The sequence below is a fragment of the Cucurbita pepo genome, chromosome 8 (genome assembly GCF_057944985.1).
Source record: "Cucurbita pepo subsp. pepo isolate OVF chromosome 8, ASM5794498v1, whole genome shotgun sequence".
Classification (NCBI taxonomy): domain Eukaryota; kingdom Viridiplantae; phylum Streptophyta; class Magnoliopsida; order Cucurbitales; family Cucurbitaceae; genus Cucurbita; species Cucurbita pepo.
In genome coordinates, this window is record NC_141805.1 from 5,001 (window position 1) to 19,230 (window position 14,230).

General features: G+C 38.7%; 3 protein-coding genes and 1 pseudogene across 3 annotated transcripts; 2 read left to right on the plus strand and 2 right to left on the minus strand.

Annotated features, from left to right (window-relative positions):
• Positions 1–248: 248 nt before the first annotated feature.
• On the plus strand, positions 249–2,365 carry LOC111801040 (transcription termination factor MTERF4, chloroplastic-like; annotated as a pseudogene).
• Positions 2,366–2,433: 68 nt separating this feature from the next.
• Positions 2,434–4,438, minus strand: LOC111801041 (putative glycosyltransferase At5g03795). Its single transcript, XM_023685005.2, has 3 exons — positions 3,995–4,438; positions 3,273–3,846; positions 2,434–3,154 (listed from the first exon to the last, which is right to left on the minus strand). The coding sequence occupies exons 1-3, from the start codon at positions 4,293–4,295 to the stop codon at positions 2,665–2,667; spliced, it is 1,365 nt and encodes a 454-aa protein (XP_023540773.2). The 5' UTR covers positions 4,296–4,438; the 3' UTR covers positions 2,434–2,664.
• Positions 4,439–4,935: 497 nt separating this feature from the next.
• Positions 4,936–8,013, minus strand: LOC111800289 (tubulin alpha-5 chain). The gene is made up of 5 exons (XM_023683908.2): positions 7,712–8,013; positions 6,772–6,986; positions 6,479–6,678; positions 5,715–6,223; positions 4,936–5,494 (listed from the first exon to the last, which is right to left on the minus strand). The coding sequence occupies exons 1-5, from the start codon at positions 7,822–7,824 to the stop codon at positions 5,182–5,184; spliced, it is 1,350 nt and encodes a 449-aa protein (XP_023539676.1). The 5' UTR covers positions 7,825–8,013; the 3' UTR covers positions 4,936–5,181.
• A 991-nt stretch (positions 8,014–9,004) lies between these two features.
• Positions 9,005–13,702, plus strand: LOC111800937 (5'-adenylylsulfate reductase-like 5). Its single transcript, XM_023684864.2, has 4 exons — positions 9,005–9,447; positions 12,067–12,245; positions 12,822–12,946; positions 13,149–13,702. The coding sequence occupies exons 1-4, from the start codon at positions 9,253–9,255 to the stop codon at positions 13,580–13,582; spliced, it is 933 nt and encodes a 310-aa protein (XP_023540632.2). The 5' UTR covers positions 9,005–9,252; the 3' UTR covers positions 13,583–13,702.
• Positions 13,703–14,230: the final 528 nt, after the last annotated feature.

A 14,230-nucleotide genomic window follows, 5' to 3' on the forward strand; every position in this document is an offset into this window, starting at 1 on the left:
CAATTTTTTTCTGCAAATTCCGCAACATTCAACATTGCATCCATCACATCAACACAACCATACTACACTATCTCCACATTGTGCTAGCTTACAATATTGCACACAATACAGTAGTGTATATATATATATATATCAATTATAAAAAATGAGATCATTTTTCTTATAATTTTTTTTTTTTTTTAGGTTTCAGCCATTTTCTAAATTAGAGGCCCAAATTCAGCTAGACTTTAATTTCGAATATTTGAAAATGATTTAGAATTCATAGATGTGTCGTGTAAAAGAGAAGAGAGAAGCGCCCCCCTGCTATCTCTCCCCTTCCCCTGTTCAAACAAAGCCCACCGGCCGCCGCTCTTCACTGCTCGCCGTTCCTCCAATTGAAGGACACCATTTCGTCTCTCTTCACCGCCGCTCTTCACACTCATCACTTCATATTTTGATTCTCGTGGACTTTAGGGTTCGAAAATCATAGTCTCGTCGTCGTTCAAATTTGAGTTTTTCTATACTTTCCGTGTCCACTGCAATTGCATCCATGAGAACTAGATGAACTATAACCAATAATAAGCACCTATTGATGTTGATCTTACGAATTATGCTTTTTGAAGTAGTAGTTTAAGGAAATACAAGCTTAGGGTTTATTATGTTCCTTGCTCTTACAGCTTTTTAATAGAAGATTTGGAAGATTCTCTGGAGTTTTGACGCTGTTTATGTTTATGTTTCTGTTTCTGTTTCTCTATCTGATTGGCGCTATTTGTTCTGTCTTCGGCAGTTTTGATTCAAATGAGTGCACTTTCATTTCTTAGGCCAAGAAAATCTGCCAAGTTCTCCTTGGTTTTTGGCATTTCACATCAAATTGTTGAGAATCTTGGATTATCATCCCCCAAGATCATCAAATCCTTCCTGAATCCATGTGCCCACCAGTCGCTTATTCAAAGCCTACGGAGGGTTTTCCCATTAGGCGAATTGTATTCGACTCAAAGCTCCAAACTTCCTGAATATGACATGTCAACGGTTACCTGGGGAGCTGTTCAAGGGCGGAAAGAAAAACTCGTGTCCCGAGTCATAATCTGTGACTACTTAAAAACTTTGGGGATTGTTCCTGATGAATTAGAACACCTGGAGTTGCCTTCTACAGTTGAAGTTATGAGAGAGCGTGTCGAGTTTCTTCAGAAGTTAGGATTGACAATTGATGACATTAATGAATTCCCCATAATTTTAGGCTGTAGTGTTCGCAAAAATATAATACCTGTTCTCGGTTACTTGGAGAAAATTGGGATTCCGAGGCTGAAACTTGGTGAGTTTGTTAAAAATTATCCACAGGTCTTGCATGCTAGCGTTATTGTTGAGCTTGCTCCTGTTGTTAAGCTTCTTCGTGGACTCGATGTGGAGAAAGAAGATATTGGATATGTTCTCCAGAAGTACCCTGAGCTTCTGGGTTTCAAGCTTGAAGGGACAATGAGTACATCTGTTGCATATCTCGTAAGTATAGGTGTTAATCCGAGAGATATTGGGCTAATGGTCACACAATACCCTTACCTTTTGGGGATGAGAGTTGGAACCATGATCAAGCCCCTTGTTGAGTTTATTGTTTCTCTAGGTTTGCCAAAAAGGGTAGTAGCAAGAATGCTTGAGAAGCGAGCATACATACTCGGTTACGATCTTGAAGAGACAGTGAAGCCCATTATAGATTGCTTGCTAAGCTTTGGGATTAGAAAGGAGATGATTCCTTCAGTGATTGCACAGTATCCACAAATTCTTGGGTTGCCTTGAAAGCTAAATTGTCTTCTCAGCAATTCTTCTTTGACCTAAAGCTCAAAATTGATCCTGCAGGGTTCGCACAAGTGATCGAGAAAATGCCACAGATAGTCAGCCTTCACCAACACGTGATAATGAAACCAATAGAGTTCCTTGTTGGACGTGGGATACCCTCCTCCGATGTAGCTAGGATGGTTATGAAATGTCCCCAGGTGGTCACCTGTCGTGTAGAACTCATGAAAAACAGTTACTACTTTTTCAAGTCTGAGATGTGTAGGCCAATCGAAGAGCTTGTCAACTTGCCTGAATATTTTACGTACAGTTTGGAATCGAGGATAAAACCGAGGTACCAGAGGGTGCAGAGCAAGGGAATCAGATGTTCATTAAATTGGTTTCTCAACTGCAGTGACCAAAGATTTGAGGAGAGATTGAGGGGAGATTACATTGAAACAGAGAGTATGGGGCCATCGTTTTGTATGGGAGGGAAGTTAGAGCTATCAGGGAAGGGTATTATTGTGTCTGATGATGAAGAAGAAGATGAGAGTGATGAAGAACTTCTTCACCCACACATTGTTTCTCTTTAGAAAACTCAACTCCCCTTTTATTTATTCAATTTTTGTGTGTAATTTCATGTTATCATTCAACTGATTCTATCTCATTTTGGAAAAGGAAAATAGAAAGTAAGAAACAACTAACAAAATCAATTAATTTCTTAAGAAACATAAACACAAGGGAAAATGAGAAAAAACAGAAGAAAAGAGAAGGTGACTTACAAAAAAAAAAATGTATATACACAACTTCGAGATTGATCCTATTCAGCTTGCATGAACTTGTTCGGCTTCATACAAATTTGATGAACGCAATATAATGGCAAAAGGGTAGGAATAGCAGAAGATCGATTGAACATTCTCTCTAATCCATCAACCGAAGTCGAACCGATGTTCTTCGAAGCCATAACTGATACATAACCATGTGAAAAGTATCAAAATCAACAGGAGAAGAATTCCATTTGAAGTGTTTGCGCACTTTCAGCACATTGCTTTGCAGCATTGCATATTCTTCATCGCTGATTCCTTTGAGAATCTTCTTCAGGCTTGGGATATCTGATGTCGCTACAACCACCGAGAAGCTCTTCCAGTTCAAAATATCACCAAATGGGAGGTCGTAGTAGTTGGAAATAATCACAGGAACGCATCCGTAGAAGATCGAGTCTCCAACTCGGGCAGTGTTTACTTCGAAGCCTTTCACATGAAGGCAGAACTTGCTCCTGAGTAGCTCATCGGCATAAGGTGTCTTAAGACGGCCTGAATGAGCAAAGATCTCGGCGTCCTTACCCCACACTCGAACCAGCTCTTGACGTGTTGGAGAGTTCATCGCTCCTGCGAAAAATGCTAGCCTCGTCCTGAAAGCAGCAAAACTAATACTCACATTCACAACAACAACAAACCTAAGTATGCTAAAGGGAGTAGGGAGGAGGGAAACAGAAGACCCATCAATTTTCATAGCCATTAATAATTCACCTCTTTGAAGAAGTAAGGTTTGGGGGGTCTTGTTTCCTAGGCCAAATTTGGGGCAGAGCTGCATCCTTGTGTGAAATGTAGCCTGGTAAGAAGTAGCTAGAAGAGCAAACAACTTGGACAACACTGGACTTAGCTTCACTTGATTTGTCCATGGCCGATCGTCCGACTGAATGGCAAGCAACATAGAAATGATCCGCACCACCAGTTCGATTCCAGTATGGATACTTGTGGGTAACACTAAAGATGTAATCTCGAATGAAATCGGGGATACCACTAACACTAACCCTACGGTCATGACGGAGGCCGGTGATCGAGAAGGGCAGGAAGAAGAAATCGGCGTCCTTGGGATCATTTACGATGAAATGGCTTTTGAAGAGAGATTGCTTGAAGTAGCTCTCACTGGCATAGTTGCCGTGGGGCTCAAAGTCCTCTGGCAACAGAGAACGTGCAAAGGGATCATTGCGCTTGTGAGGATAAACGTAGATCTTGAAGCTCTTGTTCATTTCTTTGTAGTCTTCAAGAAATAAGTCTTCATCATGGAACACTCCCTTCGCTTGGTCGTGCATTCTTCTTCCTAAAACACACAAAAACAGGCATCCATCAAACCAAGTTGAAATAGAATAATCCCAAAGAAATCACAAATTAAGAAATCCATTGACAATTTAGAAATCATGAAATCGAATGATCCAAAAGAAAAGAGAAAAAGAAAGTCAGGGTTTTACCAAAGGAGGGAAGCGAAGAAGAGGGTTGAGTGTTAGGCAGGGCAGGTCCACCATTGGCGTCTTCTAAACTGAGGTTCTGAGCAGAAGAAAGGAGTGGAATAGAGGAGTCGTGGAACTGAGTGGGGGTTTGACGGAGATGGGAAGGAGGAGAGAAGAAGAAAGTATGGGTGGAACTGGAAGAGGAAGAGGAAGAGGAAGAGGAAGAGGTGTAGAAGAGGATGAGAAGGAAGGTGTTGAGAGCGAGACAAGTTGGGATGAAGAAAAGGGTTCGAAAGGAGGAGCTCCACGGAGGTTGAGCCATGGAGGAAACACGAAAAGCAAAATGGCGTGGGTGTTGGAATTGGGATTACAAGTGTGTTTTTGTATCGAAACCCATTTTTGCTTCCATTTTCCAACTCAAACGTAGAAGAGGGGTTTGTGGAATTTTCAAACAAACAGTTGAATATGCGTCTCTCCAAGCTCGTGCTGCCGTATTGTTTTCTTTATTTACTTTATTATTTCAAAACCTAAATGTGGAGCTCCTGGAAATGGGAAAATAGATTAAAAAAAAAGAATCCATAATGAAGTCAACACCATGTGGCATTTATGAATTCTACATAATTTGTTAATATTCAAAGGCGACGTCGTTGTACACGCGGGGCGTTGTTAAAAAATCATTTTATTATTAGCCCACAATTGGGACCATCTTTAAATTAGAGTCCTGTTTATGTGATTTGGAGGCCTGCATCCCATTTTTGCCATTCTTGTTCCTATAAATCAAGGTTGGTGGCCTGTGAGATAATAAAATTAGGGTTAGTTACGTCTTTACCACTTTCAAACTTTTATTCATACCCATATCTTATAGAATTAGTTTTATAGAAGAAATAGTGATACAATACCTTTTTATTTTATTTCGATACAGTTTTTTGACTTTTGTTACTTGGTTTTAAGAGGTACCCATATAAAACTTAATTATTTTCTCAATTCCTTCCAAGGAAATGCTTTAATGGGGGCCCCCCTAGAAAGAAGACCTTCACTCCTTATAATAAGGAATTTGCAAGTAGTTCTAACACTGTAAATTTTGAAATCAATCATAAAAACAGAAACCACTCCTCAACATGTATGGAACATCGCACAGCTTGGACTTTATAACAAAGAAACATGAAAACGATGAAAAAGGACACCACCAGCTATTTATCACTCCTGGTTTAATAATCTTCCCCTTCCTCCTCTTCATCCACATCCTCCGCACCAACTTCCTCGTAGTCCTTTTCTAGAGCAGCAAGATCCTCACGGGCTTCAGAAAATTCTCCTTCCTCCATGCCCTCACCCACGTACCAGTGCACAAATGCCCGCTTAGCATACATCAGATCAAATTTGTGGTCGATTCTTGAAAACACCTCGGCCACGGCTGTGCTGTTACTTATCATACAAACAGCTCGCTGCACCTTCGCAAGATCGCCCCCAGGAACAACACTTGGGGGTTGATAGTTAATACCACATTTGAAGCCAGTAGGACACCTGAAAAATTCCCATGCCACAGGTTTAACTCAAATCAATAACGTTTAGAAATTTCAATAACTAAACCAAACTAAGATCCTCTGGGATAGTTTAGTTCAGGATGAGATTGCAAAATTTGCCTCCAATACTTCTAAACAACTTCAGCATTAAGATATGGACCCTTTGAAAACACAAATATCATTGGTTTCATAATTCTAACAACCCTGAGCAATTAACTCACCAGTCAACAAATTGAACTGTTCTCTTCGTTTTGATGGTAGCAACAGCAGCATTCACATCCTTGGGTACAACATCTCCTCTATACATCAAACAGCATGCCATGTACTTTCCGTGCCTTGGGTCGCATTTGACCATCATGCTTGAAGGATCAAATACGGCATTGGTGATTTCGGGAACGGATAGCTGCTCATGGTAAGCTTTTGCAGAAGAGATCACAGGAGCATAAGAAGAGAGCATGAAATGAATACGTGGATAAGGTACAAGGTTAGTTTGAAACTCGGTTATATCCACGTTGATAGCACCATCAAACCTCAAGGAAGTGGTTAAAGAAGAGATAACTTGGGATATCAAGCGGTTCAAGTTGGTGTAAGTTGGTCTTTCGATATCCAATGATCTCCTGCAGATATCATAAATGGCTTCGTTGTCCAGAAGCACAGCGACATCTGTGTGTTCTAGCAGAGAATGAGTGGAAAGCACACTGTTGTATGGTTCGACTACGGCGGTGGATACCTGCATACAGATATTGTAGCATTAAATAATAGACTTGAATCTTGATGATCAGTAAGAAAGATTTAAAGGTTTGCATAAAAAATATTGTCAACTGAGCAGAAACAGATTCTTTTCCTTTCTTTTATCTTTTTTCTGACAAGAAACAAAATTTCATTTGAGAAAAAACTTGTGACAAATATAAGTGGCCTTTTCATATACGCTTCATCAATGAAAAATATGTGGTCTATGATACCAAAGCGTCTATCATTTGTGTACCTGTGGAGAAGGATATATGGAAAATCCAAGCTTTGACTTCTTTCCATAATCCACGGACAAGCGTTCCAGAAGTAACGACCCCAGACCAGATCCAGTGCCACCACCAACAGCATTAAACACTAAGAACCCTTGCAAACCAGTACAATTGTCGGCTAGTTTTCGAACTCGGTCAAGGCACAGATCAACTATTTCCCTACCCACTGGGAAATGACGCAATAAAGTAGGTTAGTGATGAATGACCACAGTTAAAAAGGAAACTCTAGAAAAACTTGTCGAAATGGAAATACATGTACCTGTATAATGTCCTCGGGCAAAATTATTTGCAGCATCTTCTTTACCAGATATGAGCTGTTCCGGATGGAAAAGCTGTCTATATGTCCCAGTCCTCACTTCATCAATAACAGTTGGTTCGAGATCCACAAATATAGCTCTAGGAACGTGCTTGCCCGAACCAGTCTCGCTGAAAAATGTGTTGAAAGCATCGTGTGCTACACCAACCGAGGTGTCACTGCAGCATACGCAGGTAATCAAACATCATTAGAATAAGAGTTCTAATTCATGGAGATAGGTCATTATGCTTGGACCTTGAAAGGGTATATAAATAAAACAACGACTTTTTATGCCACCCACTATCAAAGACACCACATAAACAAAAGATCCAATCCAAAAATTCAGTAAATATTGATTCAACCAAAATGACCTCCGAGAAGATCCCAAGAACTTATTTTCTTGAACAGATATAGGAATTGGATAGAAGCATCTATTCCCATCTTAAGAGTGACATTACAGCAAACAATCTGAGGATAAAAAGCACGAACGTTTGGTCATTAGACTTGATGTTCCCGGAGAAAAGGATAACTAAATCAATTGGGTCAAACTCACGCGAATTTTTAATTCCTACGAGCTCAGACTTGTTACTCCAATTTGAAAAGGAGATCCATATAGGTACATCCAATTAAAATTTAAACCCATGTCTAGATTCCTCGTCTGATCTCACAAGAACTTGACGGATAAACAGATCCGGAAAATGTCACCAAAATTCAAAGACCCAAAGAAAGACGTAAACGAAATTCACGAATTCAATTCAGTCCCACTCCCACCTACCATAGAGAATCACTACAGGGAAAATTGAATTTATCTAGTAAAAAAGTAATCGAGGATCAGAAGTGATGCGTGGTTGATATCGATCAACATTCAAAATGAAACCCAAATCAAGAAATCGAAAATACAAACCTGGGCATCAAACCATCAGGCTGGATGCCATGCTCGAGGCAGTAAAGCTCCCAGCAAGAATTGCCGACCTGAATCCCAGCTTGACCAATGTGAAGACTGATGATTTCCCTCATCCCGAATCCGCTTCCGATCTCTCTCGAATAGGGGCGAACAATCGAGAGAAAACAGGGAGAGAAATGGGAAGAGGGGGAAGATGCCGCAGATTGTGATTGCCGAGTCGCAGAGGGGGAAATTGATTGAATAAATATCAATCAATTGATGGGTAAAAGGGGAATTGGATTTGGAATGAAACGAAATGAAGTTATTTGTCTCCTTAATTTTGGTTTTAGGTTAAAACTTGTACCAAGTGTCGGTTTTTGGTGTGGGGATGAGTTGTTCAGTCCCGCCATTTTCATCCCTATTCATTCACGCGCTCTTCCTGCGAGTGGGCATTGGCCAAACTAATTTCATTGATTAAAATAACAATAATACAGATTAAATTGCTATTTTAATGCTCTCCAACACCTCTAAAACTTGGTGGTTCCTATCTCCATTCTAGACCTTACCTTTTTTTGCATTCAAATGTTGAAATCAAATATTTATGGTTTAAGTTCAATATTCTTTATTTAATTCCTTAAAACATTATAATCTAAATTAAAGAGATAAAAGAAATTAAAGTTTCAAAAGTTACTCCTAAAACATTAAAATTTTGAGAACTCTAGAACGAAATAAGCTATGAAAGGAAGTTATTTTATAGAAAACATGGTGGTTGAAAAAGATTGATGATAAGTTGTGAAGACAAAAGAAGCTGACATTAGCCAGCTGTGTTTGTCCCTCACGCAACTTGATGTTGTTCACGGACATAAAATATCTAATGTTGTAAGTATAAGCCTTTTGTTTTAGTTATTTTTTTTCAATTCTGATTGGCTAACAATCTTGAAGAGAAATGGTAAAAATAATTAAGTGGTACGGGTGAATGCTGGTTTAGACTCCAAAACCACACACAAAAATAGAACTCATATATAACTCTAACAAATACTCCGCCCTGTTCAAAATGTTTGCAAGGAGAAGATATGCATAGTTTGAGTTTATTGATGAATGAAGAAAGTTGGGCATGGGCCGTATCCATATCCAATGAGAAAACAATGGGCCGGATGAACCATCCTCCATGGCTTTCTAGATTTTTCGGCCCATCGAACATTTTGCATTCACTCTTCTAAAACAAAAAAATAATAAAATAAAATTTCCAAGTTGAAACACGGTTTTGGAAGACTTGAAATTGTAATTTAAGCTTAAAAAAAAATTAAAAAAGGAATTATGCGAAAGAATGGGAAGAAGAAGGGAAGGCGTGGAAAGAGCGTAAGCCACAGGCAGCCGACAACGATACCCACCATCTTCTTTGAAATCCAATTGGATAACACACAGACCAGAAACAAGAGCAGGGAGAAGACCCAAAACCTTGAAATTTATTTACCTCCCTCCCCATCTTGCCCTCACTCTTCTTCTCTATTCCCCTGCCTGCCCTTCCCCTTCCCCTTCCCCTTCCCCTTTCTTCTTCGCCCATGGCTTCTCGGTCTACCTTTTTTCATCTCTTCTCTGCTTGCCTCACTGTCTTCTTGTCCTTTCAATTGGCTTCTTCTTCTTCTTCTTCTTCTTCTTCTTCTTCACCTTCCTTCTGCCCTAATGACCCCTACTTTTTCCTTTATGGGCTTCGATCTCAATGCCCTTTCTCCACCTCCCCCACCCCACTTCTTCAGGTACTACTTCTCTTCCTTATCTTTCTCTTGTTTGTTTTCTGTGAAATTTATTTTTCTTGTATGAGTTTTGGATGTCTGTTTTAGTCTGATAAGGCCCTTTGATGCAGCGGGTTTCGAATTTTGTTGTTCGCAATTGATTAGATTTATGGAGCAACAGGCAGAGAGAGAGAGATTCCTTCGATTTCTTATGGGGTTTTAGATTTTTATTCTCGTTTGTTTATGGATATTGATTTGATTGACCCGCGTGTTAGTTAGGACTTTTGATTTTAATGCTATCTCCTCTAACTTCTCTGCTCACGGGTTAAGATCACTTTCTTACTTCTGAACAAAGACGTGTTTGGATTTTTCTTGTGTATAAAAAATTATGATCCGATTAGAATGTGTGGTGGAGGCAGTCATTTTCAGACATAATTTTTAACTTTCGTTCTGTGTTCTGATGAGTGAGGTCAATCATAATGTTGTCATCTAGATTCTAGAGAAACTTCATTAGAAGTGTTTAAGCACAATATAATGTTTCTTGGCAGTTGATCTTTTGTGAATAATGTACTTTTACGGGTTTTTTATACTATTTGCTTTCTGGTACATGGGCACAAATATGTGGAATGAAATCCCGCATTGTAGACTAGGCTATATTGAACATATATTTTGACTAGATTTATTTATGTTTTGGCGTTTTTTTTTTTTAAATGAAACCCGAAATTTTTCTTTAGTATTATGGTAAATACCAAGAAAGGAGAATGAACACGCTTAGTGCCAAAGGAGCTTTAAAACAATTTCTTCAATTGGTTGTGTTGTACCCCAAAATTCTGATTTTTGGTGTTTCTCATTGAGTTTGGATGCTTTCTAAATGAGATGAACAATGCTGAACAAATTGGATAGAACTCGTTCATCCTTTGTGGAGAAAAAGTTTGTATCATCATCAAACTAAAGATGATTAATATCAATAAAGTTCACCCCAAGTCAAAACCTTTAGTGAAGTGTCTATTTGCAGCATGAGTCATAAGTCTACTGAAGCAATCAAGCACCATAATGGACAGGAAAGATGAGGGAGGATTGCCTCGTGGTAGTCCTCTATAAGCTTGATTCTTGTCTCTAGGTTAACCCTTAATGATCTATATATTCTCAATGGAAACCAAGTTTTAAACAGAAAGGGACTTCGATCTAACAAAATAAGATCTAAAGAATAACTACTGAAGTCCCTGTATACTAAAGCTCAAAAAGAAGTGTGTAATCTAGCAAGGGACCAAACATCCCAAGAACTTAGCAAGGGATAAATCATTCACCCACATATCTAGTACAACATGCTTTAGAGAAATATCATACGGAGGAGGAAATTTTCTAGCTAGCAAATCCTCTGTCAGCCAAATATCATTCCAAAATGTAAGTATTTATTCCAACTTCAACCTTGAAAGCCTTCCCATTGTCAATTAGATTTTGGTTTTATATGATAGCTTTCCACAGCCTCTTGGTAAATGCTAAAGAAAAAGTCCCCAGTTTTATGTTCAAAGGAGTAGAGCCATATTTTGCATTAATGACCTTTCTCCAGGTAGCTGATTTTTCACAATGATATCTCCAAATCCATTTGGAAAGGAGAGCCTTGTTTTTTCTCTTTTAGGCTATAATCTGTATAATCCTAGCTCTCCATTCTCCAGGGCTCACAATTTCCTTTCTGAAGAAAGTTCCTGAAAATTCTATCTACGGATTGAATAATTTTTGCCTTGTTCTAAAGCATTAGCCCCCAAGGACCTCGAAGAGCCAATCAACAATCCCTCCGGGATGGCAAGAGGAAAAATCCATCTTATTCATAATAAAAGAATCTATAGCTGCTGCAAAGGAGCAATGTGAGAAAAGGTGGTTTAAAGATTCACTCTGTGACAAAAACAGCAAACTGAAGGAGAAAGGCCCGAAATGGGAATTTTCTTTGAAGTTTCTTCAGGGGAGACCATTTTGTATGAATTGTGGAAAATTAGAAACTTGAATCTTTGGAAAAGGTGGGACCAAATGAGGAATTTAGCTGGATGGTTGACCTGTTCTTGGTGTACACTTCATCCTGATTTTTTTTTTCAACTGTAATGCTTGCTTGTTTTGCTAACTGGAGTCCTATTTTGTGTTCTCCCTGGCTTGTAGAGTGGATTGCTCATCCCTCTTCTTTATTAGTTTTCTGGGTTACCAGTATGACTGTCATTTCTTACCAAATAGAAGCCAAATGAGACGAGGAAAAAGGAAAAAAAAAGAAAAAAAAAAGGATGCCAAGTGTCTGGGTTAACACTAGTAGTTGTTTATTCTTCAACCTTCTTGTTGCAAATTTGGATGTTGGACAGGATCTAATATCCTATTAACTTGTAGGGAAATGTTTTGCATGCAGGGTTTTATGTGTATTGCTTTGCTCTTCTATCATACTAACTTTACTTCTCTTTTATTGGAGTTTGAAGTAGAAGTTTGCTTTTGTCACTATACTTTTTAATATGCCGGCGTGATGTCTAGAATACGAGCTGGGAAAGAAAGTCGTTTCTTGATCAATTTAGGATATTTATTTCCTTTGCATTACAGTTTTCAAAAGCCACATTATTTGAAGTGCATGCTTTGTAAGTTGGTTTTATTCTATCTTTTGATATGTAGGTGAATGGAGATTTCCTCGATGGAATTATTTCCAATCAGCTGACCAGAAATGTTGCTGTACTCTTTTATGCCTCCTGGTGCCCGTTTTCCCTTGAGATGTTTCCTGCATTTGACAGCCTCAATTCATTATTTCCTGAAATTGAGCACTTGGTGATTGAGCAGTCTTCAGCGATGCCAAGGTAAGAAGTTATAATGTCCATATATCATTTTCATCATCTTTGCTAACTTAAAATTGTAGCCCGCACCTCGCTCTTTGACATGTTGTATGACTAGTTATTTCTTCACTTGCAAGATTAATGTTTAGTAACCTTGTTCAACATACTGTTTTCGAGAATGTGAACTTATTTATAATAAGAAATATAATCTTATAATGTGTTACAAAATCATCATATATACTCATGGACGACAGAAAAATGATGGGAGGGTACTATGATACCACTACACTAGATGCGCACAACAATAAAATTATGACTCTGACATGTTGTAGATAAAGACGATGACAAATGGTTACATGTGTTACCTTTAAGCTTATTCATGACCTGGTTGATAAGAAAGTTTTTTGATCTCTCTCTCTCTCTCTTTGGGGTGGGGGGGAGGGGGGGGGGGGGGGGGGGGTCATATTACTTTTCATTGGTTGGTGGGAAATGAATGGGATGAACAGAGATTCAAGGGCTTCTATGCTTTCTAGACCCACATCAGATTTACTTCCCTTGTATATTTGAATGTTTCCTGATTATTAACATGTTCGTTGGCAGCGTCTTCTCAAGATATGGGATTTATAGCTTACCATCTATATTGATACTGAACCAGACATCGAGGGTGCATTATCGTGGTCCAAAAAAGTTTGCTTCTCTTGTTCAATTTTACCAGAGAACAACAGGTAATTGAGTTTCCTGCTAAAGTTCTGGTTATTTACCTCCCCCATGATATCCTGAAAATGGAGTCGAGGTGAAGGAGAAGGAGAAGGTCAACACCGATGAAGCTTAACTGTAAATTATGATGCATTTCTTATCTTAAAGTGGAGAAGAGGGTGTTGGGTGAAGATGTAATTGTTCATTCACGTGACCTTGTGCTTTTTTCAGGAATGGAGCCACTAGAACATTATAATGGTTATGAGCTAGTTAAGATTGATGGTGGCGGCGAAAAAACAGGCATCCGGTTATTGAAAAGTTTGTCGTTTGGTGAAATAGTGAAAAGGGAAGCTTACTTGGTGTTCTCCCTAATTTTTCTCTGTTTAAGGGTGTCACTGCTGATTTTCCCAAAGATATTGTCTCAGCTAAAAGCATTGTGGCTCTCCCATGCTCTCCCAATGAATCTGCAAGTGTTGGGTGAGACGAGCCAGATAATGGGGCGTGTTCTTCAGACAGTTGACCTAGGAAGAGTTTGGGCCAAGTTAAGACTCAGCAAAACCAGGAGCTTCCATACGAGTGCTCGGAACGCCCGAGTGTGGGCATCTTCTTTGGCCTCTGTTTCCTTGGGCAAGTCTTCTTCTTCTTCTTCTTCAGGCTCTATCTAGATTTGACGACCTTAAATCTTGTAAAATTTGAGAATGGAATTTGGGTGGCCTTGTCTCATTAACACGCCCTTACGTCAGACCAATCCATTCATATGCCTCTCTCTTTTGTCTTTCCTTCCATTCAGTTCTCTTGCGTTTTTTCTTCTTTTCTTCTTCTTTTCTTTCTTTTCTTCTTCTTTTCTTTCTTTTCTTTCTTTTCGTATCTTAATACATAGGGAACAAAAAAAAAAAAAAAAAAAAAAAAAAAAAAAAAAAAAAAAAAAAAAAAAAACAGGCTTGTAAATTTGAGAAGTGCTTTCTTTTGTTTTGTTGTATATTGTCGTGAAAGAATGTTTCATCATACCAATAATCACCTGTATCAACATTATTGTGAAACAACGTTTCTCACCTCGACGAGTGGGAAATCCTCGAATGCCATGAAGATGGCGAGAAGAAACCCGGCTCTGCCAAAGTATCAGTATTCACCGTAATATGATCTTGTTGTCGATAATTCATACGAAGGACTTTAATTTTGCATCTATCATAAAATAAAGTAGCATACTCTTCAAAATTTGTCTCTCTATTTCTAAATAATTTGTCTCTCTATTTCTAAATAAATAATTTGTAATTGAAACTAAAAACAACTAGAAACAAAAAAAAAAAAAAAAA